At 38.9% G+C, this 12152-nt stretch overlaps 1 protein-coding gene across 3 annotated transcripts in view; it reads left to right on the top strand.

Annotated features, from left to right (window-relative positions):
- The window catches only part of TEX9 (testis expressed 9), a 205797-nt gene that overhangs the window by 129531 nt on the left and 64114 nt on the right, over positions 1 to 12152 (top strand). For all 3 annotated transcript variants that reach the window (XM_079912289.1, XM_079912288.1, XM_079912287.1), the window contains 2 exons: positions 9052 to 9115; positions 11185 to 11264. In XM_079912289.1, the coding sequence (XP_079768415.1) occupies positions 9052 to 9115; positions 11185 to 11264 (144 nt within the window). The remainder of the gene's footprint in view (positions 1 to 9051; positions 9116 to 11184; positions 11265 to 12152) is intronic.

Genomic DNA, 12152 nt, shown 5'->3' with positions numbered 1-12152 from the left:
ACGGAACTTTATAGCGATACAAGCCTGCCTCAGGAAACAAAACAAAATCTCAAATAAACAACCTAACCTTACACCTAAAGGAATTAGAAATAGAAGAACAAACAAAACCCAAAGTTAGTAGAAGGAAAGAAATAATCTGTTGATTGTCCCTCCTGGGCACTTGTTTCTTTTTTTTTTTTTTACATCTTTATTGGAGTTTAATTGCTTTACAATGGTGTGTCAGTTTCTGCTTTATAACAAAGTGAATCAGTTATACATATGTTCCCATATCTCCTCCCTCTTGCGTCTCCCTCCCTCCCACCTTCCCTATCCCACCCATCCAGGTGGTCACAAAGCACCAAGCTGATCTCCCTGTGCTATGTGGCTGCTTCCCACTAGCTATCTATTTTACGTTTGGTAGCGTATATATGTCCATGCCACTCTCTCACTTTGTCACAGCTTACCCTTCCCCCTCCCCATATCCTCAAGTCCATTCTCTAGTAGGTCTGTGTCTTTATTCCTGTCTTACCCCTAGGTTGTTTATGACATTTTTTTTCTTAGGTTCCATATATATGTGTTAGCATACGGTATTTGTCATTCTCTTTCTGACTTACTTCACTCTGTATGACAGTAGGTCCATCCACCTCACTACAAATAACTCAATTTCATTTCTTTTTATGGCTGAGTAATATTCCATTGTATATATGTGCCACACCTTCTTTATCCATCATCCAATGATGGACACTGAGGTTGTTTCCATCTCCGGGCTATTGAAAATAGAGCTGCAATGAACATTTTGGTACATGACTTTTTTTGAATTATGGTTTTCTCAGGGTATATGCCCAGTAGTGGGATTGCTGGGTCATATGGTAGTTCTATTTGTAGTTTTTTAAGGAACCTCCATACTGTTCTCCATAGTGGCTGTACCAATTCACATTCCCACCAGCAGTGCAAGAGTGTTCCCCTTTCTCCACACCCTCTCCAGCATTTATTGTTTCTAGATTTTTTGATGATGGCCATTCTGACCGGTGTGAGATGATATCTCATTGTAGTTTTGATTTGCATTACTCTAATAATTAATGATGTTGAGCATTCGTTCATTTGTTTTCTGGCAATCTGTGTATTTTCTTTGGAGAAATGTCTATTTAGGTCTTCTGCCCATTTTTGGATTGGGTTGTTTGTTTTTTTATTATTGAGCTGTATGAGCTGCTTGCAAATTTTAGAGATTAATCCTTTGTCACTTGCTTCATTTGCAAATATTTTCTCCCATTCTGAGGGTTGTCTTTTGGTCTCGTTTATGGTTTCCTTTGCTGTGCAAAAGCTTTGAAGTTTCATTAGGTCCTATTTGTTTATTTTTGTTTTTATTTCCATTTCTCTAGGAGGTGGGTCAAAAAGGATCTTGCTGTGATTTATGTCATAGAGTGTTCTGCCTATGTTTTCCTCTAAGAGTTTGATAGTTTCTGGCCTTAAATTTAGGTCTTTAATTCATTTTGAGCTTATTTTTGTGTATGGTGTTAGGGAGTGTTCTAATCTCATACTTTTACATGTAGGTGTGCAGTTTTCCCAGCACCACTTATTGAAGAGGCTGTCCTTTCTCCACTGTACATTCCTGCCTCCTTTATCAAAGATAAGGTGACCATATGTGCATGGGTTTATCTCTGGGCTTTCTATCCTGTTCCGTTGATCTATATTTCTGTTTTTGTGCCAGTACCATACTGTCTTGATTGCTGTAGTTTTGTAGTATAATCTGAAGTCAGGGAGCCTGATTTCTCCAGCTCCGTTTTTCGTTCTCAAGATTGCTTTGGCTATTCGGGGTCTTTTGTGTTTCCATACAAATTGTGAAATTTTTTGTTCTAGTTCTGTGAAAAATGCCACTGGTAGTTTGAAAGGGATTGCATTGAATCTGTAGATTGCTTTGGGTAGTAGAGTCATTTTCACAATGTTGATTCTTCCAATCCAAGAACATGGTATATCTCTCCATCTATTTGTATCATCTTTAGTTTCTTATATCAGTATAATTTTCTGCATACAGGTCTTTTGTCTCCTTAGGTAGGTTTATTCGTAGATATTTTATTCTTGTTGTTGCATTGGTAAACGGGAGTGTTTTCCTGATTTCACTGTCAGATTTTTCATCATTAGTGTATAGGAATGCCAGAGATTTCTGTGCATTAATTTTGTATCCTGCTACTTTACCAAATTCATTGATTAACTCTAGTTGTTTTCTGGTAGCATCTTTACGATTCTCTATGTATAGTATCTTGTCATCTGCAAACAGTGACAGCTTTACTTCTTCTTTTCCGATTTGGATTCCTTTTATTTCCTTTTCTTCTCTGATTGCTGTTGCTAAAACTTCCAAAATTATGTTGAATAAGAGTGGGGAGAGTGGGCAATCTTGTCTTGTTCCTGATCTTAGTGGAAATGCTTTCAGTTTTGCACCATTGAGGACGATGTTGGCTGTGGGTTTGTCATATATGGCCTTTATTATGTTGAGGAAAGTTCCCTCTATGCCTACTTTCTGGAGGGTTTTTATCATAAATGGGTGTTGAATTTTGTCGAAAGCTTTCTCTGCATCTATTGAGATGATCATATGGTTTTTCCCCTTAAATTTGTCAATATGGTGTATCACGTTGATTGATTTGCATATATTGAAGAATCCTTGTATTCCTGGAATGAACCCCACTTGATCATGGTGTATGATCCTTTTAATGTGTTGTTGGATTCTGTTTGCTAGTATTTTGTTGAGGATTTTTGCATCAATGTTCATCAGTGATATTGGCCTGTAGTTTTCTTTCTTTGTGACATCCTTTTCTGGTTTTGGTATCAGGATGGTGGTGGCCTCGTAGAATGAGTTTGGGAGTGTTCCTCCCTCTGCTATATTTTGGAAGAGTTTGAGAAGGATGGGTGTTAGGTCTTCTCTAAATGTTTGATAGAATTCACCTGTGAAGCCATCTGGTCCTGGGCTTTTGTTTGTTGGAAGATTTTTAATCACAGTTTCAATTTCAGTGCTTGTGATTGGTCTGTTCATATTTTCTATTTCTTCCTGATTCAGTCTTGGCAGGTTGTGCATTTCTAAGAATTTGTCCATTTCTTCCAGGTTGTCCATTTTATTGGCATAGAGTTGCTTGTAGTAATCTCCCATGATCTTTTGTATTTCTGCAGTGTCAGATGTTACTTCTCCTTTTTCATTTCTAATTCTATTGATTTGAGTCTTCTCCCTTTTTTTCTTGATGAGTCTGGCTAATGGTTTTTCTATTTTGTTTATCTTCTCAAAGAACCAGCTTTATGTTGTATTGATCTTTGCTATTGTTTTCTTCATTTCTTTTTCATTTATTTCTGATCTGATGTTTATGATTTCTTTCCTTCTGTTAACTTTGGGGTTTTTTTGTTCTTTCTCTAATTGCTTTAGCTGGAAGGTTAGGTTGTTTATTCGAGATGTTTCCTGTTTCTTAAGGTAGGATTGTATTGCTATAAACCTCCCTCTTAGAACTGCTTTTGCCGCATCCCATAGGTTTGGGTTGTCGTGTCTCCATTGTCATTTGTTTCTAGGTATTTTTTTATTTCCTCTTTGATTTCTTCAGTGATCACTTCGTTATTAAGTAGTGTATTGTTTAGCCTCCATGTGTTTGTATTTTTTACAGATCTTTTCCTGTTTTTGATATCTAGTCTCATCGCATTGTGCACGGAAAAGATACTTGATACAATTTCAATTTTCCTAAATTTACCAAGGCTTTATTTGTGACCCAAGATGTGATCTATCCTGGGGAATGTTCCATGAGCACTTGAGAAAAATGTGTATTCTGTTGTTTTTGGAAGGAATGTCCTATAAATATCAATTAAGTCCATCTTGTTTAATGTATCATTTAAAGCTTGTGTTTCCTTATTTATTTTCGTTTTGGATGATCTGTCCATTGGTGAAAGTGGGGTGTTAAAGTCCCTTACTATGAATGTGTTACTGTCGATTTCCCCTTTTATGGCAGTTAGTATTTGCCTTATGTACTGAGGTGTTTCTATGTTGGGTGCATAAATATTTACAATTGTTATATCTTCTTCTTGGATCGATCCCTTGATCATTATGTAGTGTCCTTCTTTGTCTCTTGTAATAGTCTTTATTTTAAAGTCTGTTTTGTCTGATACAAGAATTGCTACTCCAGCTTTCTTTTGATTTCCATTTGCATGGAATATCTTTTTCCATTCCCTCACTTTCATTCTGTATGTGTCCCTAGGTCTGAAGTGTGTCTCTTGTAGACAGCGTATATATAGGTCTTGTTTTTGTATCCATTCAGCCAGTCTGTGTCTTTTGGTGGGAGCATTTAATCCATTTACATTTAAGGTAATTATCAATATGTATGTTCCTATTCCCATTTCCTTAATTGTTTTGGGTTTGTTATTGTAGGTCTTTTCCTTCTCTTGTGTTTCTTGCCTAGAGAAGTTCCTTTAGCATTTGTTGTAAAGCTGGTTTGGTGCTGCTGAACTCTCTCAGCTTTTGCTTGCCTGTAAAGGTTTTAATTTCTCCATCAAATCTGAATGAGATCCTTGCTGGGTAGAGTAATCTTGGTTGTAGGTTTTTCTCCTTCACCACTTTAAATATGTCCTGCCAGTCCCTTCTGCCTTGCAGAGTTTCTGCTGAAAGATCAGTTGTTAACCTTATGGGGATTCCCTTGTGTGTTATTTGTTGTTTTTCCCTTGCTGCTTTTAATATGTTGTCTTTGTATTTAATTTTTGACAGCTTGATTAATATGTGTCTTGGCATGTTTCTCCTTGGATTTATCCTGTATGGGACTGTCTGTGTTTCCTGGACTTGATTACCTATTTCCCTTCCCATATTAGGGAAGTTTTCAACTATAATCTTTTCAAATATTTTTTCAGTCCCTTTCTTTTTCTCTTCTTCTTCTGGAACCTCTATACTTCGAATGTTGGTGCGTTTAATGTTGTCCCAGAGGTCTCTGAGACTGTCCTCAGTTCTTTTCATTCTTTTTTCTTTATTCTTCTCTGCAGTAGTTATTTCCACTATTTTATCTTCCAAGTCACTTATCCGTTCTTCTGCCTCAGTTATTCTGCTATTGATCCCATCTAGAGTATTTTTACTTTCATTTATTGTGTTGTTTATCGTTGCTTGTTTCATCTTTAGTTCTTTTAGGTCCTTGTTAAATGTTTCTTGAATTTATTCTATTTCCACGATTTTGGATCATCTTTACTATCATTATTCTGAATTCTTTTTCAGGTAGACTGCCTATTTCCTGTTCATTTGTTAGGTCTGATGGGTTTTTATCTTGCTCCTTCATCTGCTGTGTGTTTTTCTGTCTTCTCATTTAGCTTATCTTACTGTGTTTGGGGTCTCCTTTTTGCAGGCTGCAGGTTTGTATTTCCCATTGTTTTTGGTGTCTGTCCCCAGTGGCTAAAGTTGGTTCAGTGGGTTGTGTAGGCTTCCTGGTGGAGGGGACTGGTGCCTGTGTTCTGGTGGATGATGCTGGATCTTGTCTTTCTGGTGGGTAGGTCCATGTCTGGTGGTGTGTTTTGGGGTGTCTGTGGACTTATTGTGATTTTAGGCAGCCTCTCTGCTAATGGGTGGGGTTGTGTTCCTGTCTTGCTAGTTGTTTGGCATAGGGTGTTCAGCACTGTAGCTTGCTGGTCGTTGAGTGAAGCTGGGTGCTGGTGTTGAGGTGGAGGTCTCTGGGAGATTTTCGCCATTTGATATTGTGTGGAGCTGGGAGGTCTCTTGTGGGCCAGTGTCTTGAAGTTGTCTCTCCCACGTCAGAGACACAGCACTGACTCCTGGCTGCAGCACCAAGAGCATTTCATCCACACGGCTCAGAATAAAAGGGAGAAAAAGAAGGAAGGAAGCGATGGAGGGAGGGAAGGAAGGAAGGAAGGAAGGAAGGAAGGGGATAAAATAAAATAGTTATTAAAATAAAAAATAACTGTTAAGAAAAAAAATTTTTTTTAAGAAAAACAAAAACAAAACGGACAGATAGAAGCTTAGGACAAATGGTGAAAGCAAAGCTATACAGACAAAATCTCACACAGAAGCATACACATACACGCTCACAAAAAGAGGAAAAGGGGAAAAAATAATAAATCTTGTTCTCAAATTCCAGCTCCTCAATTTGGTATGATTCGTTGTCTATTCATGTATTCCACAGATGCAGGGTACATCAAGTTGATTGTGGAGCCTTAATCCGCTGCTTCTGAGGCTGCTGGGAGAGATTTCCCTTTCTCCTCTTTGTTCGCACAGCTCCCAGGGCTCAGCTGTGGATTTGGCCCCGCCTCTGCGTGTAGTTCGCCGGAGGGCCTCTGTTCGCTCAGACAGGACGGGGGTTAAAGGAGCAGCTGCTTCGGGGGCTCTGGCTCACTCAGGACGGGGAGCAGGAGGGGTGCGGATGCTGGGCGAGCCTGCGGCGGCAGAGGCCGGCATGACGTTGCACCAGCCTGAGTCCCGCTGTGCGTTCTCCCAGGGAAGTTGTCCCTGGATCCCGGGACCCTGGCAGTGGCGGGCTGCACAGGCTCCCCGGAAGAGGAGTGTGGAGAGTGACCTGTGCTCGCACACAGGCTTCTTGGTGGCGGCAGCAGCAGCCTTAGCGTCTTCAAGCCCGTCTTTGGGGTCCGCGCTGTTAACCGCGGCTCGTGCCTGTCTCTGGAGCTCCTTTAAGCAGCGCTTTTAATCCCCTCTCCTCGCACAGCAGGAAACAAAGAGGGAAGAAAAAGTCTCTTGCCTCTTTGGCAGGTCCAGACTTTTCCCCAGACTCCCTCCCGGCTAGCCGTGGCGCACTAGCCCTTTCAGGCAGTGTTCACGCCGCCAACCCCTGCGCTCCAACCGAAGCCCGGGCCTCAGCTCCCAGCCCCGCCCGCCCCGGCGGGTGAGCAGACAAGCCTCTTGGGCTGGTGAGTGCTGGTCGGCACCGCTCCTCTGTGCGGGAATCTCTCTGCTTTACCCTCTGCACCCGTTGCTGTGCTCTCCTCCGCGGCTCCGAAGCTTCCCCCCTCCGCCACCCACAGTCTCCGCCCGGGGCTTCCTAGTGTGTGGAAACATTTTCTCCTTCACAGCTCCCTCCCACTGGTGCAGGTCCCGTCCCTATCCTTTGTCTGTTTATTTGCCCTACCCAGGTACGTGGGGGAGTTTCTTGCCTTTTGGGAGGTCTGAGGTCTTCTTCCAGCGTTCAGTAGGTGTTCTGTAGGAGTTGTTCCACGTGTAGATGTATTTCTGGTGTCTCTGTGGGGAGGAAGGTGATCGCCGCGTCTTACTCTTCCACCATCTCCCCCCCCCCCCCCGCCCCCCGTCCAGGCACTTGTTTCTTAATGCAATTTGTTACTTTTGTGAGGACATCTTTAATGGGGTTTGCTTTCTGAGAGAGTTGCATGTGTTCTAGATGAGTAAATCCCTAAGTGTGGTTTTGCATTTAACTTTATTAGCTTATCAGAGTTTTCACTGGTTCTTATCCAATTTACTATATTAAAGTTTTGGCATAGTGTCCCTGTACCATCTGGGTAAGATGAACTTGGAGTACACTCCTGTGTGCTCTGATTACTCACAAGAGAATCTTTTCCACACACGGCTCTAGTTTCATTTCCATTCACCTAAGGTTATGGGTAGTGTTTCTGTGGTATGTGGTTCACAGGTGTAGCCCTTCGTGACTCTCTCATGTGCATCAGTTTCTAGCTGTTAAGCTGTTTTGGCTTCTGTTCCTGTTTACTGCTCTCATTTTTAGTTGCTGCTTTATTTTTAGTGCCAGGGTATTTTCCCTGCCTAAGTTTAAGTTTAGCAATATTTCGTTCATTGTATTTTATCCAGATTTCTATGGGTTTTGGAGCAGAAGAATAGCCTTTTGATTTATCTCAGCCTGCTATATTGACCAGAAACCTCTATTGGTTCTTGTTAAGGAAATGTGAAAAATCAGGTAAAGGCATCTTGAATACAACTTTAAGTCTTTATTAGATATTTTTATTTTGATTAACTTATCCTAAGATATAAAAATATTTCTTAAAACATCAGACTTTTTAAAGAAGGGATGTGATACTGCTTTTTTCTTCCTGGGGGTGGGGGTCATCACTGGTTTGTGGTACTTCTGAATCACATATCTGAAAAAACAAGGTATCTCATTTAAAAAATTGCTCTGCATATTTTCTTCATAAAACTTCAGAAGAGCCTAGATAGTCTAGAAGTGTGATCTACGAATAGAATTTAAAAGTTACATGCTTTTGAAGTTGTTTATTATAATGTTAACCTTTAAAACTGAGAAGCGGACTTCAACTAACAGGGAGAACGGTTTAGTACATTATGTTAACTTCAACTCTAGAATATTTCATAGCCATTTAAGGCACTAATTATAAAAATTATATAGAGATAAATATATTCCATCTGTATTGTTATGGTAGAACAGTACAAAATTGTGTGTGTGCCTACATATGAAAATTAGAAGGGAATTTTAAAAATGATTGGATGATAGTGGTAGGATGATGAGCAATTTTTTCTTTAAAAACAGTTTCCCGCAATGGCATTGCTATTCTTACAGTCTTAATGGGACTACATAGTATTCCTATTCTTTGCTAGATTCCAAATAGATTGGAAAAAAAAAAGGAGTGGCAGGTGTAGGTGAAAGTAATCACCTGTGTTCCTGATGAAGCTGATATTGAAGTATGTAGCTGAGGTATGAGCCACCTCAGGTCTGCTCACTAAACCCCAGATATACCTCCCCAGTCACCTGAACACCCCTGATGAAATCAGCCCCCTCCACACCCCACCCCACTCCTGTTCCCAATTGGAGTTGATCCCAAGAACATGGAGAGTGGAACTGAGTTGAACCCACCCAGTTTATTCTTCCCAAATAAATCATTCCACCTGAAGTAATGGCCAGGGAGAGGCTAGGAGTTACATGGTTTGAGCTTCCACCAGGAAGAAGAAGGATCATGGGGATTTGGAGATAAGCTTTGTAATAGTTGTGTTAATTTTCGAATAAAAATGTCATGTGTATGTTTTGGCATTTATTGATTAGCTAAATTGTAGTTATTGAAATTTAATTACTTTTATTTTTGTGTTACAATCTTCAGTCTATCACAATTATTGTTTTCTCCTTTTAGGCGTTTAAATGCAGAATTAGAGGCAAAAACGGCTGATCTGGTTCGACAAGCTGAGGAAGTAATAGTAAGTGAATGTACAATTAATAGTAATTCCATGTAAGTGCTAGTGTTTTTTTGTTTTTTTTTTAAATTAATTTATTTATTTATTTTTGGCTGTGTTGGGTCTTCGTTTCTGTGCGAGGGCTTTCTCTAGTTGCAGCGAGCGGGGGCCACTCTTCATCGCGGTGCGCGGGCCTCTCACTGTCGGGGCCTTCTCTTGTTGCAGAGCACAGGCTCCTGTCGGGCAGGCTCAGTAGCTGTGGCGCACGGGCTTAGTTGCTCTGCGGCATGTGGGATCTTCCCAGACCAGGGCTCGAACCCGTGTCCCCTGCATTGGCAGGCAGATTCTCAACCACTGCGCCACCAGGGAAGCCTAGTGCTAGTTTTTTAACTTTAATTTGATGTGTAACATACATGCAAAAAAGTGCCCAAAGCATAAATTTTCAGCTCAGTGAATTATCATAAATTGAACATCAATATATGCATAAGTATGTGTATACATGCATGTATATGTTTTTGATAAGCACACTTTTTTAAAAAAAATTATTTTTGGCTGCATTAGGTCTTCGTTGCGGTGCGTGGGCTTCTCATTGCAGTGGCTTCTCTTGTTGTGGAGCACAGGCTCTGGAGCATAGGCTCAGTAGTTGTGGCACACGGGCTTAGTTGTTCCACGGCATGTGCGATCTTCCTGGACCAGGGCTCGAACCTGTGTCCCCTGCATTGGCAGGTGGATTCTTAACCACTGTGCCACCAGGGAAACCCAGCACACATTTTCTAAAAGCCACTGAAAAAGTGTTTTCCATTTAGATATTCCAATCATCTAATTAATAGGAATATTAATATTGAACAGTATTTCCCACTGTTTTAAGATTAATATTTGCAAGTAGCTATATAGAATTAGTACTGGTAATTCAGTAAGGATAGAAATAAAATGGTCTTTGGACAGAAGCTGAATAAAGGTTAACAACTACCATTAATGCTCAGATGGTAATCCGTTTCTTAAACTCTGCAGTTGGATATAACTCAGATTCTTAGGGCTAGACCATAATCAGATTTATAGTCAGGAAAAATGTAGTGAGGTTACATCACTAGACAATGTAAGCATATTTGCCCCATTCTGGCTACCAAATTGGTTATTTCTACTTTAAGCATCCCTCCCTAAGTATCAGCATTCCCAATATTAGTTAATAGGATATAGTAATATTCCTTAGAGGAATAAAGTAGCTGCTTTCAAACTTTTTAAATTTTTTATTCTAATTCATTTATAATTCTCTTTCATTTAAATCCCACCCCCACCCCACTTTGGAGTTGATGGAGGCAGGGAAGAATAGGCAATATTTTAATGTCTTAGACAGATCTGTCATTATTTGTTAGTTTAGGAATGGGAATATTTAGATAATGGTTACAAATTTACTAGTTGCATTTGTAATTAAATATTTTACTAAAAAATAAACATTTTATTACATCTTTTAGTTTTTATCAGTGTCTGAAGAGCAGGAAAATAATTTTTCTGAAAATAATGTTCAGAAACTCAACATTATGGTAGAGTGAGTGATTCATTATGTATTCTGATCAGAGTCCTCTAATGGATATAACTTTTGCCACATTGAATTTTTGTTTTTTCACTTTCATATTAATACATTTTCTCCAAAAGCTTTCACTCTTAGTGCTTCATTTTTAGCACTTTCATTTCTATGTGGTCGTCTTAACATTGAAGTTTTTATGATTTGAGACAAGTTTTTCTATCCATTAAATGGATTTATGTTTCCACTTCTTGTGAACCTTATTTCCTTTGCATGTTACAGAAGATGGAAGCTCTAATGTAGTTGGGAAGCAGGAGTCAGCTAAGATCATATAAAGGCATTGGCATTCTTACAGTTTTGCCTTAGAACTGACTCTTTTAACCAAGAATGAGTGAAAGGGTGAAACTACATTGTTACAGATCTTATTTTGATACCATAGCTTTTAGAATTCTGTGCTTTGATTTTATAGAAATTGTGGACAACTCTGAAATAATTAATGATCAGAAAGGCACTTGAATATATCCTAGTTTTGTACATTATTTTCCTACATGACTTTGTTTTATTTAACTAGAGAGATCAGCAAGAAGTACGATCTCAGTCTATTTCAACACAAATTAAATCATATGAAGAGGAAGATGATTACAGTTTAAGGTAAGACTTAAATTCCCAAACACCTTAAAAGTTTTTTCTTTTTACTGGGTAAATGCTTTAAGATTATTTTCTGTTTGTTTTTTTTTAATTAAGGTATATTTGACATACAACATTATATTGGTTTTAGGTGTACAACACAATGATTCAGTATTTGTATATATTGTGAAATGGTCACCACAGTAAGTATAGTTACTATCCATTACCATACATAGTTACAGAATCTTTTTTCCCTGTGATGAAAACTTTTAAGATCTAATTTTTTAGCAGCTTTCAAATATGCCATTAGTATTGTTAAGTATAGTCTCCATGCTGTACAGTACATCCGCATGACTTACTTATTTTATAATTGGAAATTTGTACCCTTTGACTCCTTTCACCTATTTCGCCTGCTCCCAACCAACCAGCCTCTGGCAACCATCGATCTGTTCTCTGTATCTATAGGCTTGTTTTTATTTGTCTGTTTTTAGATTCCACATACAAGTGAGATCACTTATTTGTCTTTGTCTTTCTCTGACTTATTTCACTTAGCATAATGCCCTCGAGGTCCATCCATGTTGTCAAAATGGCAAGATTTCATTCTTTTTTTATGGCTCAGTAATAGTTATATATATAAAAATATCATTTTATATAATACTTTAACATATATATATAAAAGCACATGTTCTTTTCTCATTCATCCATTGATGGACATTTAGGTTGTTTCCATATCTGGCCTATTGTAAATAATGTTGCAATGAACATGGAGGTGCCTATATATAAAAAAATAAGTGTTTTCATTTTCTTCAGATAAATACCCAGAAATGGGGTTGCTGGATCATATGACAGTTCTCTTTTTAATATATTTTTTCTTTTTTCTTTTAATAGATCTTTATTGGCGTGTAATTGCTT

This window comes from Stenella coeruleoalba, assembly GCF_951394435.1.
Source record: "Stenella coeruleoalba genome assembly, chromosome: 2".
Lineage (NCBI taxonomy): Eukaryota > Metazoa > Chordata > Mammalia > Artiodactyla > Delphinidae > Stenella > Stenella coeruleoalba.
The sequence above is the reverse complement of the archived record's forward strand: the minus strand, read 5'-3'. Positions and strand labels throughout refer to the sequence as shown.